Genomic DNA, 16,241 nt, shown 5'->3' with positions numbered 1-16,241 from the left:
CTTAAGACTATACTTTACTTATTTATAGTTTTTCTTTTTCACTTCCCTGCCAAAATCCATGTTCATTTTCATCTCTTTCTCTGTCTTTTCAATTTCTTCTCTCAAAATCCATGTTCATTCTCATCTTATTCATCTCTTTCTTTGCCTTTTCAATTTCTTCTCTCGTTGGACGATTCTCTCAGTCTCTACAAACACGCAAAAACATTAGAAAAGAAAAGAAAAAAAAACAAATCTTTTTTCTTTGCTTCGACAGAGCTAGGATTAGTATTTTTGTGTTTTCTTTGTTGTGTTGTAATAAGACTTGACGAGAATAAAGTTACTTTGCAAAAGTAATAGTGACTTTTTTATCGAATTAAGTTTTTACATATAAAAAGAATTTTCAATATATATATATATATAATATATATTATATATATATATATTCACACATATATAAAATTTTAGTTTGATTATAGCTGGGTATTGCATGATCTCAAATCAACTAATTTGGTTCCGATATATGTAAATCTTCATTTAATAAAGTATTATCCGGTTCTGTTATTATTCATTTTATCTAACACCCACTAAATTTATCCAAAAATTACATAAAATAAACCAAACTGATGGTTCAGTGTGGCTCCAAATAATAATTTGTTAACACATAAACCCCAAATAATCCGTCTAGTCCTTAACCCTCTACAAAACACTTAGTTACCGCAGCGATTTTTAGAACATTGCAAACAATAATTAAGCTTGTTATAGGCTTCTTTTGTCTCCATCTCGACATTTTTTGCTCGTCAGGATAATAAATATATAAGTTAAATACATTCTTACATTAATGAAATACCTAGTAGATTAATCCTCATAGTTAAGATACATAACAGGAGACAATATATAGAAAGTCAGGATTTCATAAAAGTTCTACATGTAATAACGATGTTTCAAAACTTTTTTCTACAAAATCATATCCTCTATATTTTTTTAATTTTTTGGGTGCAAAACCTCTAAAATTTTCATTTCAGCATGAGCATAATATGGGGTAGAGCAGGAATAAGAAGAAGGATAAACACAACGATGAAGAGAATAATAGCGTAACAAGTCCATTTCCTCGAGCTCTTTTGGTACTCCCTCGCGTCTTGAAGCTGATCAGTCCCTCTTCTCACAAACGAGCTCGCCTTCGCCACATGGCTCTCTATATTGTTCAGCTGTTGCCCTTGCGCTTCCACCAAAGCCGCCATGTCCAAGAAAACTTGATGCAACTCGAGTAGATTCTTCTCTATCTCCTTCACTGCATCATGTCTTTCTTGGATCTCAGATATCGTGTCCATGATCTGACCTCTTCCTTGCTCTTGAATCGCTTTTTGGAGAAAGTTTTCGCTCTCACCGCTCGCAATCAAGTTATCGATTGTTTGCTCGTCTGCTTGTTCTCCTGTTATTGTAAAATACCTGCACCAATTCCAACATATACATATCCTTGCAACACAAGAGAGCAAACATAGCAATAGCTTGCGACACAAGAAACCTAAAGAATAAAGACCTGCGCTCTACGGTCTCTTTATACTCATCGTTCATCCGTGCACGTAGACTTTGGAAACTATCCATCAAATCCTTGAGCTTCTTCCCAAGACCGCTAACCACAGAGGACCGAGTCCTATCCGTAGACGAACCGGGTCCACAACCCGGGACATTACGGCTATTAGCGTTGGCTTTCTCTAGAGCCTCGAGCTTCTGTTTAATCATTTTAACCCTCTTAAGGACCTGACCTACGTCCGCATCCATCTTAGCTCGTAGCTCCTTAACCTTCTTGGCATTGTGCACGGTTTTGCATTCTTCGTTGGAGTCTTGAAGCTTCTTGTAAAGAGTCTCGACTCCTTTCATGTCATCTTTCACATTCTCGACGTCCTCGAAGAACTTGTCGAGGTTCATCGTTTCCTGACCTGCTTCCACATCGCCGAACTGAGCCTGGTTCCTCTTAAATGAATTTGAGAATAGATCATTCATGTTTGTACTCTTTTTTTTTAAGTACAATTATTTTTTTTGTGAGATTTTTCTTTTCAATGCTTTTTTTGAATGATGAAGAAGATCATCATTGTCATCCTCTGTCCGAGTACGAGGAGGTTTTGTTTTGTTACGTTAGAATGAGAGTCACAAGAAGTTTTGGTAATTGTCTAAAATTAATTAATGGCATAACTTTGTCTTAACTAAATTAGCTCACGTTTTCAAAAGACGATATTAATGTCGCCTGTAATGGCCGTGTCTGCCCAAATAAAAGTCCAATTCTTCAACTTCTTGTAACTTTTCATTATCACTTTTAGTTTTAAGTACCAAGGCATTGCATATTCAATTTGTGAAAGAGAGTGCTATGTAACGAGAGACTTGATGCGGTTGAAATTGCAAGTAACAATCAGATTATGGTGTATCTTTTAGTGACAAACTTTCATCAATCACATTTTGTTATGCCTAGGGACTGGCAGACAGAAAACAAAAGACTGATACATTTATTAATCACTATCCAAATGTTCGTAAGAGAAAATCAGTAACATTCACATTAAACATAAACAACCAAACAAAAAAACAAAAATCTTCTCTGGTCTAAATCCTCTTTTAGAATCAATCCCTCTTGCTCATTCTCATCTTAGCTTCGGTTTCTCCACTGTAGGGAGCAACGTGAAAAGCGTATTGCTGCATAACGGAGAAGACGATCATCTCAAGAACCACAAGCACGTTTTGCAGAGCTTCCCCAAGCTGCTCCACCTCCAACCAGAAATGATGCGTCTTAACTAACCCCAACCCCACCAATACCTCCAGCACTACTCCCTGCTCAACAACACCACATGTTTCTAAAGATCAAAAGAGGAACAACAACAATGTGATGATGCTAAGTAACCATCAACTAGTTCTACATGGTTTTTGTTCGCTACATATGATATGATCCAAACCAGTAAGTAAAAAGTTAGAGACTATGTGCACACCTGCCAAAAGCAGAAGAAGACAATCCCTTGAATGCACATGAACTTCGTAAGGGGCTTATGAGGCTCCAGCTCTTTAGCAAAAACATGGAAGAACTTCACCAAAGAATACAAAGCCAGTGACACCGAGACGTTCAGAATAACGGTGAAGATCCAGCTCAACCACGGTGGATAAACCCCAAGAAGCTGCAGCGCTATCATCAAGAAGGAACACACAGGGCGGATAACACAGAACTGCCACGTCCAATGCTTGAGCTGTGTCAGCGTGCGGTGATCGAGATGCGTTGTCCGAGGAACGAATAGCGTCATTGGAAACGAATGGTGGATCTCTCTCCCTTTGATCTCATCAGGGATAGTCATTCCACTCATCGATATGTTGATGTAGCTATACATCAACTCCAAGAACTTAGCAATGACCTGAAAACAACCAGAGCAAAACAACAAATCAAGAAACATCCACAGAGAGAGAGAGAGAGAGAGAGAGAGAGAGAGAGAGAGAGAGAGAGAGAGAGAGAAGGAGAGACTCAGTAACCTACAAGTGCCTCATAGCAATCTTAACGGCGTTTAAGAACATGAACAAGGGTTTGCTTCCTTTAGCATCAAGCAAGCCCAAAAACGAGCTGACAGCGTAAACAGGAGCCATGAGTACAATGAAGAGAATGGCTCTCTGTTGTTTAGGGTTCTTCCAGTAGAATAGATGCTGGGAGATGAGCTGCATCGTGAAGTGCATAGAGAGCAAAACGCAGAACACGGATCCCATCACCGTGATCTCCGTAGGAGATAGAGTTGACAAGTCAACCATTTCTGCATCACACAAAACAGAGCAAACGTTAATAACTGAGTGATTCAAACAAAACTGAACAAAGTTTTCAAATTTGAGAAACCCAGAATCACAATCATTCGTAAACGAGCTAAGAGATTCCAAATCAAACGAAGTCACAGCTGAATCTAGCTAAAAGGAGACAACTTTCTTTTGAAGCTCTTTCAGGGTCAGCTCAAAGATCGAAGCTTTATGCAGAGATGAACAGAGAGGAAGAAAGCAGAGAGGAGGATCCAAACCTGATTTGAAACAAGCGTGTGAGTGTGACGTCTATCGAAGAGGAAGACGATTCAAGCAGAGAACTTCACCGTATTGTGTGAAGCTACTACGATTCTTCAATAGAGAAGAAGCTCTAAGCTGTTCTTAATTGACCGGTTAAAATCAGACAAGTCAACGTTTCCAGATGACTTTGACCGGTACGGCTATGTGTTTTTTTCCCTTTTCCGGTTTAACTTCGGTTTGGTTTTTAATTGCAAACTGGTACTAGTAGAACCAAGAAACGAACATGTTTTAACTTGACCTAAATTTTTTTATATTTATGTTCGATGGATTTGAGTTCTGTCATTAAATAAACATACTGACATGTCACGCATGGAAGATGCTGTTACAACTGATGAACGATGAGGAATATGCTTTAATTTGATATAATAGCGACTCTTTATCATAACGTTATATATCTCGTGTTCGTTGTTCCTATTGTCAACCTTACGATAGGGAACGTATGAGACTCGCAAACGTCTTGCTTGCACACAAACTCAACGTCTTTTATTATGTTACTTGCAATTAACTTAACTTGTAAGTCCATTCTTTTCTCTATATTTAAAATATGTATGTATGTTCTGTTTGCAAATTCTATCAAGTTGTTGAACATAGAGAAGACGCTCTTATTCTACAAGAAGAGCTTTATTCTATACAATATTTGAAGTTTGGAGATATGGCATCGGTCTTTAGATCACCCACAAAGTTGATTCTTGTATTTGGTGTGTTGGTTTTGTGTTCTGTTTCTCCTGTCCTGAGTTGGAGTAAAGAAGGTCATATTCTTACATGCCGAATTGCTCAAGTAAGTTGATGATCTAGTAGTTTTTAATCAAGTATTTTGGTTATTATTTTATATGAATGGATTACGCAGCAAGTAAGACTATTGGGATGTTAAGCCATGCATACCAAGTTTAAAGATTCTTGGTAGTTCTTACAAAAGTCCTTATGTGTTTATGTGGTGTGAACAGAAACTTTTAGAAGCAGGACCGGCACATGTCGTAGAGAACCTACTACCGGATTACGCGAAAGGAGACTTATCGTCATTATGTGTGTGGCCAGACCAGATCCGACACTGGTACAAGTACCGTTGGACCAGCCCTCTCCATTTCATCGACACTCCCGACCAAGCCTGCTCTTACGAATACTCCAGTAAGCCATAAACCATGTTGATTCTATTATACTTGAACCGTAGTTAACTGTAATACTAATGTTCTACAAAAACCAAAACCTGTTTACTCTTACGCTTTAGCTTAGGGAAGAAATGTGAAAATAATTGAATTTAAAATATAATGTATGAATATAAAACAGGGGATTGTCATGATCAACATGGGTTAAAGGATATGTGTGTGGATGGAGCAATCCAAAATTTCACGTCTCAGCTTCAGCATTACGGTGAAGCAACATCTGATCGTCGATGTACGTTATCTTTATTTATCATTATAATAACGATATACGAATATTAAGTCCATATAATTTGCCTCTTTAAGAAAATATTCTTGATGTCTTTTATTTCTCTGATTATCTTAATTTGATTACATGTTCTTCATGATTAATTTTATAGATAACATGACTGAAGCCCTTTTGTTCTTGTCTCATTTCATGGGAGATATTCATCAGGTTTATTCCTCATCATTCCACATACTATATAGTTATATTTTCTTGTCAAAATTTTAATTCTATTTTAATTTTGTAACATGGTTATATATATTTTTCTGTACATTAAAGCCTATGCATGTCGGATTCACAAGTGATGAAGGAGGAAACACGATAGATCTGCGTTGGTACAAACACAAATCAAATTTACATCATGTAAGCTAGCTTCTTATTAGACTTACAACTTTGAAGAATTTGATTACAAAAAGAAAAAGATTACTTAATGAAGAAAACGTTAAGGTATGGGATAGAGAGATCATTCTCACGGCTCTAAAAGAATACTACGACAAGGACTTGGATCTTCTCCAAGAAGATCTTGAGAAGAACATCACAAATGTACTGACCAACTACTTATATAGATTTTACTATATTACCTTGAGGCGTGAGTTATATGTAAATGGTTTATCCTATATATTAGGGATTATGGCATGACGATCTATCTTCGTGGACAGAATGCAACGATCTCATCGCTTGTCCACACAAGTAAGTTTTAAATTATTTGGGTTATTGGTTCAGTAAATTGAAAAACATGGCTTATATTTTCTTAACAGGATTAGACTAGAACATCGGTTTCTAGTAAAATATTTACATCATAACTATCGATCCTGAATAGATAAAATGGATTATCCTTATTGTATATGCAGGTATGCTTCGGAGAGTATAAAGTTAGCTTGTAAGTATGGCTACGAAGGCGTGAAGTCCGGTGAAACGTTATCAGGTACAGATTGATTGTTCTTCTTTATCTTATACACAAACAAAAGAACCAAATTAAACTACGAGAGAAATAAACTGATTTATTTAGATTTTGGTAAGAAAATATAAATCTGAACTTTCGCAAATATATACTTTTTGCAGAGGAGTATTTCGATACAAGGATGCCAATCGTGATGAAGAGAATTGTTCAAGGAGGAGTTAGACTAGCAATGATACTGAACCGGGTTTTTAGTGATACTCATGCTGAAGTTGCTGCCACTTGAACCAAACCCGGACCAGACCGGATCACCAAAGCATTTGATTAGGAGATTATTTGCTCATTTCACAAAGTTAAATAAGACTGATCGGATATTCTTTTCTTTGTAGCTATTTCGATTTGACAGCTAATTTATTGCCCGTGGGCTACTTTTTTATATAGATGTGTTTAGGATTAGGTCATATGCTAATTTCGTGTGTTTGTTTTATATACTATGAAATTTTAAAATAAATAAGAAATCTAAAAGAAGATAATATACTATTGATCAAGTGACTTTGACACCACACTGGATTTGTACAAAAAGAAAAGATAAAACGAAAAGAAACTCACAACCTAGAGACTAAACATGATCACCAATCTTTAATATGAGGTTTCAGTTTCACTCTAATAAACCACAGAAAAATACTGAAGAAATCAATAAAAATATTTAATATGAGAAGCAGCAGTTTAGGATCCAAGGAAGTTTCTCGTGGAGCCAAAGATAGAAGCAAAAGAATTAGCAAAGCCAATCAAGATCCCAACTTTGACTTGCCCTCTCTTTGGTATTGGACGGCTACTGTGTTCTCTGGCATCTCTCCTAGTTCCATTTCCACCGTTGATCATGCTGACTTTTCCTCTTCCTTCCATATTATGCTTATCGAAGTCAATCAAAGGTCAAAAGTCTTCTGGAAAGTCTCGAGTGAAGAAGAAGAAAGTGAGTAAAAAGTCTTTAGGAAAGTCTAGAGAGAAGAGGAAATGAGTAAATTGAAGAACAAGAAAGTTTTCTTTGTTGTAAGTTACAACCACAAGATGGATACATACGTCTTTATATAAACATTAATGTGCTCTCCAAAATAACCTTGGGTTTGGCTAATATTACAAGTTGGATCGATTTAATATTCACCATCTGCTTCGACGTTTTTGCCCCTTGCCGCCGCCCCCTTGGAGTAGATTAAGATCTTACTTTAATTTATTTTACTAATTAACTCGATTTTATTCTATATTTGTTTAAAAAGGGTTTTGTTGATCAGATTACATTTCTCCAGAATCCAAATAAATGAAAATACTTTACTAACAATGAATTTCATGGTGTTATTTTATATTTTATATTTTAAGACTATAAATTTTCATAACTATTTATTTGTTTGTTCATGTTACCAAAACTTAAATTGTATATTTAAACTATAATCAGTTTAAATTTATTATTGTTTTTTTTTGTTTTTTTTGCTAAAAGAAATGCAGATAATTCTTATTAAAGATTTTGTTAGCAATGCCAATGACTAATGAAGATAATGATCTTTTGATGGCTTTGAGAGTGGGTAAAACGTAGTTGTAATCTAAAAATGCACAATAGATAGACTCTATCCAGGTTCATTGCACCAATGTCTGCAAGCTTAGAATCAATAATTAGTTACGAAAAAAGTAAGTAGCTTTATCTAAAAGTGGACACCAACTTGTAATCCCACTAAGGATAAATAACTCGAAAGTTATACTTTACTCATAAGGTTAGATTGGTAATCTAAAAAGCGACAAAATATTCTTAAAGTGCTCCACGATGATTAATAATAATCTAATAGATATTCCATTCTGTTCTGCACTCAATTCACGTGCCAGAAACACAAAAAGCTTACATCTTTTAGGTATTCACCGAAAGTCAGATAAATAAAATGTTTTTAATAAATTTTGCAGACTAACAACAAAATTCACGTGAGAAAAATAAGGTAACACCAAGTTATTCGGATAAAACGGAAATGGGGGATATATACACTGATACAAACACACTACAGTCATGACTCATCCTGTGGTTAGGAACAGCCGAACAATAATGCAGAGAAACTAACTTTTGTTTATAAATAAATATTAAAGTTCCAAAAAATATAAGGTGTTCCTTTAAAAAACTATCTGAAAAACTGAACAAGCACAAATATACTGTATACATGAGATTTATACTTTAATGCTTTAAAGAAAACAAACGATTTGTGGATTGACCTAATTCATGTAAGTGATTCTATTATTCCTACCTCGGCTCCTTGGTGCATTGGAGGTGATTTTAATGAATATATTTTTAAAATAGCTTAGTGTTGAAAATAAACATGAGCTTCTATATATTTTGAAACAACCCATTTTCATATTCAAAGAGAGCAACACTAAGGTGTATTTTAGCAAAAAAAAAAAACACTAAGGTGTATAAAAATAAATAAATAATAATATAAATTAATTAGAACCGCTGTGTGTGTATAAAAATCCTTTTTTATGTGTTTATGCTGTTGTTTCTTTTTTTTTTATGCTGTTGTTTCTGTCTCTTGAATTCTCTTACCACGCCTTAATCTTCTGTTATTACCGTTATTCTTCAGCTTCGATGACGATGGATCGATCCAGTTCTTGTCTTGTTCCACCGATTTGTTCCAGCGTTCTTCAAAAATTTGAAGCTCCCATGTTGATTGCCTCCTTATCTACTTTGTTTCATCAAAACCATATGATGCCAATTCTTTTTCTTCTATCGGCGACAACGTACCTAAGATAGAATCTGATGGAGATTTACTCACCGAGGTTCTCGAATCATGGCCATGTCTCTTGAAAATATCAAACGAAAAAGAACCATAAACATGTGAGCTTCTTTACTTAGAGATCAGAACGAGTTCTTTTTATCTCGGAGTCTTACCTTCTTCTCAGAGTGTCCACTTTCACCTAAAGTTTGAATGCCTTGATGAAATATATACTCACTATCCACGATCCCTACATTCTTCGTTCTGTCTCCCTAAAACCATGCTCACAAGTTGTAGAGAACCAAATGAAAAGTTTCATACAAGAAAATCTTGAATGAGAATTGCTAATTATACAAGAGAAGAAGTTCACCTGTGCACAATGCCCTAGTTTCATATCCATTCCCCATCCATGAACCAGATCATTCTACAAAATCCAATACAAAAATGAACTCAAAGTGAAAAAAAATACTAACCGCAAGTGAAAAATTTACCTGTATAAGATTCCAAGTGCAGAACCAAGCAGCTCTTGAAAACACAGGAGCCATTCCTTCAACAAATCTACAAAACAAAGTGTATTAATTATGTTTATAAACTCAACAATTCACAGAAATGATTCATCGCCTACTAAACCATAATTACCCTGTGCAAGGAGGATCCTGGCTTGCATCAGAACAAACTCTATGGCCTCTACTAATGTAAACCCTCCTGTGTTTTTTGGCATCATGTTGTAAAACAAGTACTAAAAACTTGCATCGCAAACAAACAAAAAATCTCTCATGGATAAATAATTTGAACCTATGAAATATCATTGTGCTAGAACGGACTGTGATTTTGTGGTGGATTCCACTCGAGTTTGAGTCCAAAGCCGGTTGCGATATCTCCAGTCCCTCTGATTTAACTATCTCCAAATACCTTCAGAAAATGGTGTCACACTCATGATTTCTTGCAGTACAAGGATATATTGAAGAAGATTTTTTAAATAACTGAATTTTACCTCTTTGGTGTGAAATTCTCAACTCCAAGGTCCTCATCCCAAATAAATATATAATCATAAATGAATACAACATCAGGATGGAGAAATCGTTTTGCAAACCACCTGAAGTCAAGAGAGAAATATTTTATAAAACCAATGCTACACAACTGAACATTAAAACACACAACATTCTCTCTATGTTATTATCTTCTTTAAAGATGCATACAATGAGGAAGAGTCTACAAGAGAATAGAAAGAAAACAACCATTTAGTCTGGTCCTGTGCAACTATATGTATGGCCTTCGAACTCCATTCCAGATCCCACCATTGATCCATATTACCATCGTAATGGAACAGAACAACCGTGAAATTCGCTGGAAGAAACTGAGAGACGACGCAAGAGGAAACCTCTGTTCTTCAATGCCTAGGAGTAGTATAACCTCAGTAAAATAAAAGAAATAGCAATACCTTCTTTACAATAGTGTCAACATTACCCTTTTGCTTAATTCCTACGGGTATCGCCAACAAGTTACGGTTAGTCATTTCTACACCCTGTGTTTAACAATCACAACACATATTAAAAAGTCTTTTAGCTACAGAGATATTCAGTTACAGATTATGCCACGTTTCTTGATGCAATAATACTAACCTTTGACCTCAAACTACTAGTAGACCAGAGAGGCTTCAGCTCGAGGTCTGATCTAGGCTGTATGATACCACGTGGCAAGCCTTTTAACTTATCATCGACTGGTTCTGATTCCTGGATACAGTCCATGACTGAGCGTTACATTAAACTAGAAAATAAAATAAATTAGAGTATCAAAATGTTACCTTTGCCATGTCAAATGGATAAACTGCTTCTTCTAGCTGAAGGATAAATAGAAAAAAAAAGGAGTTTACTTATGAACTAATCAAGTCACCACATTCAAAGAGATCAAAACGATCGGTTAGAACATTACATCTGTATCTTCAAATTGAATATGTGTGGTCTTATACCAAAAGATCAAAAGCGCTGTACATATGAGAGCCAAAAAGGGCTTTATTCTCCACCAGGATTTACTCTGCAAGACTCAAGCATTATGCTGTTCAAACAGTATAATAAACCTAAACACAATCGAGGAGGAGGTTCTACAAAGCAAAACCAAAGCTTACCACATCTTGAGCATTGTTTCTTTTTTTAACTAGTGATGGTTTGATCGACTTCATAGACGACTCCATAATAATCTGATACAGAAGCAAATTCAACCCTAAGACTAGTTTTAGCAACAAAAAATATATATATTTCAAGAATCAGAAAACTCACCACCAGACTGGTGTTCTCCCAAGAACAGAGAACAATAAGACAACTTAACCAGACCGTACTGGTCACTGAACCTCAATCTGTTAGGCCGATTGTTTATACGTTTGCCATATGGTTTAATTTCATCGTAGTAAGTTGCATCAAACATATAGCCAATGAAAATTACCATCTGGTTACTTTACGTGAACTAGAATTGGAGCAAAGTAAAAAAGGTTTAAAATACATCCTAAAATGGTAATAGCGGTAGAACGTTATAGTTTATATTACCAAATATATAAAAGAACAAAGTTTGCAAGTTTTTCTCGTTGATATATAAACAGGTGGTTGACAAGTGATTTTATAAAAGAAGTCACGTTAATTAAATACATTAGTCTCATGGAGATTGAATTAGCCAAAAGTGGAAGTGTTTTAATATGTAACGGTATAAACTTAGATCATTTACCCCGTCATGCAACTTAAGCAATAAACTCAACGTCTCCCTCTCTGATGAGTCCGGTCAGAGAGATCATTCTAGATGTTAATTGTGAGTTTTGATTTGCATATACATTGTTTTGGCTTTGTTTTTGCTATAAATTCACAGCTGTGATTGATAAATATAGATATTGCCAATAAATGTTCTGTGTATCAATGCAACCCAAGTTAAAGTCTTGAATATGTGCTCAAGGATACTAAGGGCATAAACCAGTTTTTTTTTTCTGGATCCTAATGCTATATGTACACATAATAACCCAATCAATATATAGTGATATCATCGGGAAAAAAACAAAAACATCCGATGCCAAAACTCAACTCAGAGTGGTTGGTAGCTCGAATGTTTAGTAATAAGCCAATGCGTAATATACATGATAAAGAAAACAAGTCTTTCAACATTCTTGAATGGAGTTTGAGTTGGAGGGGTCTCTTGATGAGCTATGTTGATGCTGAGACTGTGAGATGTGTAGAGGAGGACGAGGCACGGGCACTGGATGAGCAATGAAAGTAGGGATGTCGTCTCCTGGCATCAATACTGATACTCCGTTCGTGTAAACAGTCATCTGCATATCGATACATCAGAAAATCAGTCAATTCACAACTCATTTCCAACAGAATACAGATATGAATATTATGTTCCATGAGCCAACAAAACATAAGCAAATGAGTGGGGAGAAGACAATGACAGATCTAAAACATGTGTCATTGTTCCCCCAACAGCAGCTCAAGTTAAAGAGGAAGAAAAGGGAAAACATAGTTGGCTTAACTTTACATTTATGGGTCCTCTCATGTTTCTGAATGGTTTCTATCTAAGTCTTTCATCACATGGTTTTGGTCCATGGCCATGTAAAATCAATCATAAATGCCAATCAGTCTTTATCAAAACTAGTATATCTAACAAGAAAACAAGGGATACAAAGGAGGACCCATAGGCCATAATCATACAAGGGAGGAAGGACTAATTCAAGCTTAAGCTCATTTCTCAAAAACACAAATGGGATTTAATCTCCGTTGGTGAGCAATGTTAAGCTACTATTTAGTATCCAAAGAGATGCGATACAAAGAAGTTTACAGGAAACAATTACCACAAGAATATGTCAATGAGGAACAATTCGAGCTTTCTGAGTATGTTCTCTTAGTCTTAAAGATAAGATTAGATTCAAGAGGACCACTGAACACCCAAGAAAGAACATGATTAAACTATAGCATAGGAGGAATGTTAGGTTTCAAGAAAACTTGTGGGGCCAATTATGTTCCTAGGACATGTCAGACACACATGGTTTTAGACTTGGACGTTATACCTCATTATCCATCTTCAACAATAACTAGATCTTGACCCGTACGACCGTACGTGTATTAATTTTCACTTTTAGTTTTTATTTATTTATACAAAATAGTATTTTTATAATATTTGATCGTTTTATATTGACTAAGTTAGGGGTGGATATTTGGGTACCCACTCGAATTCGGTTAAAATTTATTTGGGTTTGAGATTTTCGAGTTTAAAGATTCTAGCTTTGTTCGTGTATTTATAAATTTTGGTTCCAGTTTGATTCGGATCTTTGCGGGTTTGATAACCCGTTTAAACTATTTTTAAATTTTCAAAATTTATATATCTTTAAATATCCCCAAATCTAAAAATAAAAATAATATAACATGTAAATTTGAGTAATGTAAGCCAAAGTACCTAAATTAAACATTTAAAATATGTTTAACTTGAATATTTGGATGAAGAATAAATATATATTTTAAGTATTTTTGGTGTTTTGATAATTATTTATATACTTTAGATGTTTACTTTTGACTATTTTTTATATTTCAAATATTTTAAACAACTTTGAAATAGCTTATATCTTGGATATTAACTCTAAAAATAGCTAACATATTGAAGTATATAAATATGATTTAAATACATTCGAATATCCGAAATATTTCATTCAGATCAGGTTTAGTTATGGTTCTCTAGATACCAAAATGGTAAAATTCTTTTGGATATTATCTAGTTTCGGTTCAAATTTGGTAATATTTTTCGTTCAGATTCGTTAAATAAAAATGTTGACATTATAATTTATATGAATTATTTGTCCAATAAAAATATATTTTTTTTTTAATTTGACATTGATTTAGTGGAGAAGTTAATGAAGTGTATTTAATTTTGGAAAACACATTAATCTAAGTGAAAAAGATAAAGCATTAAAATAGGAAGTATTATTTAATTCTGTATTTAATTTTGGAAAACACATTAACTAAAGTGAAAAAGACAAGCATAAAAATAGGAAGCTTAATTAATACTACAGTGGCATGAAGTGTAAATAAAAGTGAAAACTAAGGGGTATTTTTAAATGGGTACTTCTCTTTTAATAAGATAGATACTTACAAAGAGAATCAAAATCTTCAACAAACAAAACTTTATTACACTTCTTTCTTGTCTCCTTCGCCATTATGAAGGAGAGGAGTAAAATAAAAACAGAAGATTTATAAATGACGAAAGAAATCAATGAATGCATCACCATATATACATACGTGAATGAGGAAGACATCTTTAAATGTTGATGATGTAAAAGCATGTGCATTGTTGGGTCTCTTTCAATACTCAAAATAGTACACAGAATCAAAGCCTTATAACTTTTTGCATGAACGTGTTCACAAATGAAAACAAGTACAACCCCTCAGACTATAAATGTAATTTTTGAGGACTAATTAATCAAGTCTAATTAAAAAAAACAAAGTTCGAAGATTCAAGGAAGAAAGCATCATTAAAAAAAACTGAAACTCTATTTAGAATCCAATTGTCAAAATCAGATTAGTCAAACTAAGTCAACACTTAACAGTACTAAGCAGACAAGAATGCGACAGTCAAAAGTAAAGTACTTGCCTTTGGAGATTGGTAACCGAGCTTAGATGATGTGCCATTGAACCCGACCCGAGATTCCATACCCAAGAGGATCCGACCAGAAGAGGAATCAGAGTTAGTGGTTGTTGTTCGAACGAGTTTCTCGAAGATAGCCATGACGAGGAACATTGAAATGAGAATGGCTGTAGCTACGAAACCAAAGGAGAATGCACTAACTGAGTCGTCGTCGAATCGTGATATACATGGTTCTTCTCGCCGGAGATTCGTCGGAGCTCCAATGGGCGGCCATGGTTGATGATGGTTCATGCTCGTCTCCAAGCGCTCAAGCTCTCTCATTTCTGATATTTCAAGTTAGTTTGGCCTTTTAAGTGTTGTGAGTTCGTTGAGGTGTGAAAGTTTTGGGATTGTATTAGAAATTGTTTTAAAATTGTAAACTTTTTGGGGACACACATGTTGTCCTTTTATTACACAGCTTTTTAGAGAATTACAAAGAGAATAGTGATGTTTGTTTACTAAAATAGTCAAGTTTAATGAATTTTAGACAGTATATATTATCTTGAATATGTGTAGATTTTTAAGATACAAGTGTATATAAGGGAATCTATAACTTAATTTTCAATATATATTTTAAAACTGTTCTTACCAGTTTTTGAAATCTTTTAACATCACTATGAAATCTTTTTTTTTTTCAAAAAAAAAAAACATCACTATGAAATAAACCAATGTATGGTCAATGGTGGGCACAGTGATTAATCATTTTAAGAGCAAAGCGTAAACTCATTACAATCCCAAAATCTATTTTTTTTCTTTGTTAGCTCCCAAATTCTAAATACATCACGTATAATCATTTTGCATGGATTGTTTTGGTGTTCCGGCTCAGACGTTTAGTGGTTTAAATGAGGTTGGTTGCTGGAAAACTCTTAACCAAAAATCTGGCAAGCTCCAAGATTATTCAGATGTTTTGAAGAATTAAAGTTAACAATAAACCTATTTAATACTATTATATTCAAATTCGCTCAAAAAACTAGTGTATTCAAAATGTACAACGTTACCAATCACCCGTAAAATACGTAATCATCTAAAAAAAATAATTGAAAGTACATCCAGTAGAAAAATCTAAAATCTCAACAACAAACTAAACTTCACTATATTTGATTTTATTTGTGATAATTCATGTATATTCATTTAATCAAAATCTCTGATTTCGGTTTTAGTATTTTAACTCAAATTATTCGTTTATTTTATTATTTTGAAATATCAAATATTCTAAAAAATAAGGAAATGGAAAAAGGAATATTTTGATTCGTTGAGATAGTAGGAGACAAAGACCAAACAGTTTAAGAAAAAAACAGAGTAACACTCTGCCCGAAATTTCTTCTTCTTCTGTTATATCTCTTTCTCGTGAAGCCCAATGTAAATTCCTCGCACGGATTCAACTACCCCCAAAAAGCTGAACACTTCTTTCTCTCTAAATCCTCTTTCTTTTATTTCAACTCAAAACCCCCAAAATATCGAAACTTCATCCATTT

General features: G+C 34.4%; 5 protein-coding genes across 5 annotated transcripts; 1 reads left to right on the top strand and 4 right to left on the bottom strand.

The window, feature by feature from the left end:
• Window positions 1–863: 863 nt before the first annotated feature.
• LOC108821445 (syntaxin-125) lies at window positions 864–2,070 on the bottom strand. Its single transcript, XM_018594485.2, has 2 exons — window positions 1,517–2,070; window positions 864–1,425 (listed from the first exon to the last, which is right to left on the bottom strand). Exons 1-2 carry the CDS (start codon window positions 1,978–1,980, stop codon window positions 993–995), a joined length of 897 nt encoding a protein of 298 aa, XP_018449987.1. The 5' UTR covers window positions 1,981–2,070; the 3' UTR covers window positions 864–992.
• A 386-nt stretch (window positions 2,071–2,456) lies between these two features.
• Window positions 2,457–4,155, bottom strand: LOC108819249 (uncharacterized). Its single transcript, XM_018592250.2, is given in 5 exon segments — window positions 2,457–2,796; window positions 2,952–3,365; window positions 3,485–3,501; window positions 3,504–3,752; window positions 4,008–4,155. Coding segments are annotated over 4 exon segments (885 nt in total). The 5' UTR covers window positions 3,751–3,752; window positions 4,008–4,155; the 3' UTR covers window positions 2,457–2,589.
• Window positions 4,156–4,566: 411 nt separating this feature from the next.
• On the top strand, window positions 4,567–6,910 carry LOC108819336 (endonuclease 1). Its single transcript, XM_018592350.2, has 9 exons — window positions 4,567–4,828; window positions 4,995–5,175; window positions 5,335–5,442; window positions 5,588–5,643; window positions 5,752–5,835; window positions 5,920–6,015; window positions 6,098–6,162; window positions 6,324–6,397; window positions 6,535–6,910. Exons 1-9 carry the CDS (start codon window positions 4,595–4,597, stop codon window positions 6,654–6,656), a joined length of 1,020 nt encoding a protein of 339 aa, XP_018447852.2. The 5' UTR covers window positions 4,567–4,594; the 3' UTR covers window positions 6,657–6,910.
• A 1,951-nt stretch (window positions 6,911–8,861) lies between these two features.
• Window positions 8,862–11,305, bottom strand: LOC108819664 (uncharacterized). Its single transcript, XM_056992643.1, has 14 exons — window positions 11,240–11,305; window positions 11,047–11,148; window positions 10,919–10,954; window positions 10,737–10,847; window positions 10,556–10,639; window positions 10,353–10,471; window positions 10,109–10,210; window positions 9,910–10,026; window positions 9,754–9,819; window positions 9,606–9,672; window positions 9,485–9,538; window positions 9,291–9,386; window positions 9,175–9,201; window positions 8,862–9,081 (listed from the first exon to the last, which is right to left on the bottom strand). Exons 1-14 carry the CDS (start codon window positions 11,303–11,305, stop codon window positions 8,911–8,913), a joined length of 1,218 nt encoding a protein of 405 aa, XP_056848623.1. The 3' UTR covers window positions 8,862–8,910.
• A 729-nt stretch (window positions 11,306–12,034) lies between these two features.
• LOC108820992 (uncharacterized) lies at window positions 12,035–15,165 on the bottom strand. Its single transcript, XM_018594037.2, has 2 exons — window positions 14,734–15,165; window positions 12,035–12,421 (listed from the first exon to the last, which is right to left on the bottom strand). Exons 1-2 carry the CDS (start codon window positions 15,046–15,048, stop codon window positions 12,251–12,253), a joined length of 486 nt encoding a protein of 161 aa, XP_018449539.1. The 5' UTR covers window positions 15,049–15,165; the 3' UTR covers window positions 12,035–12,250.
• Window positions 15,166–16,241: the final 1,076 nt, after the last annotated feature.

The sequence above is a fragment of the Raphanus sativus genome, chromosome 8 (genome assembly GCF_000801105.2).
Source record: "Raphanus sativus cultivar WK10039 chromosome 8, ASM80110v3, whole genome shotgun sequence".
NCBI classification, from domain to species: Eukaryota; Viridiplantae; Streptophyta; class Magnoliopsida; order Brassicales; family Brassicaceae; genus Raphanus; species Raphanus sativus.
The sequence above is the reverse complement of the archived record's forward strand: the minus strand, read 5'-3'. Positions and strand labels throughout refer to the sequence as shown.

Excerpts from the sequence above, each read along its gene's own strand:
- LOC108820992 (XM_018594037.2), bottom strand. The coding sequence starts at position 15,048 with ATGAGAGAGCTTGAGCGCTTGGAGACGAGCATGAACCATCATCAACCA. Across the intron at positions 12,422-14,733 it reads TCGGTTACCAATCTCCAAAG|ATGACTGTTTACACGAACGG; the intron begins GCAAGTACTTTA and ends ATCGATATGCAG.
- LOC108821445 (XM_018594485.2), bottom strand. The coding sequence starts at position 1,980 with ATGAATGATCTATTCTCAAATTCATTTAAGAGGAACCAGGCTCAGTTC. Across the intron at positions 1,426-1,516 it reads AAAGAGACCGTAGAGCGCAG|GTATTTTACAATAACAGGAG; the intron begins GTCTTTATTCTT and ends GAATTGGTGCAG.
- LOC108819336 (XM_018592350.2), top strand. The coding sequence starts at position 4,595 with ATGTATGTATGTTCTGTTTGCAAATTCTATCAAGTTGTTGAACATAGA. Across the intron at positions 5,443-5,587 it reads AGCAACATCTGATCGTCGAT|ATAACATGACTGAAGCCCTT; the intron begins GTACGTTATCTT and ends TTAATTTTATAG. Across the intron at positions 5,836-5,919 it reads ACAAATCAAATTTACATCAT|GTATGGGATAGAGAGATCAT; the intron begins GTAAGCTAGCTT and ends GAAAACGTTAAG.
- LOC108819664 (XM_056992643.1), bottom strand. The coding sequence starts at position 11,305 with ATGGAGTCGTCTATGAAGTCGATCAAACCATCACTAGTTAAAAAAAGA. Across the intron at positions 10,472-10,555 it reads TTGACACTATTGTAAAGAAG|TTTCTTCCAGCGAATTTCAC; the intron begins GTATTGCTATTT and ends GTCGTCTCTCAG. Across the intron at positions 9,082-9,174 it reads GCCATGATTCGAGAACCTCG|ATAAGGAGGCAATCAACATG; the intron begins GTGAGTAAATCT and ends GAAACAAAGTAG.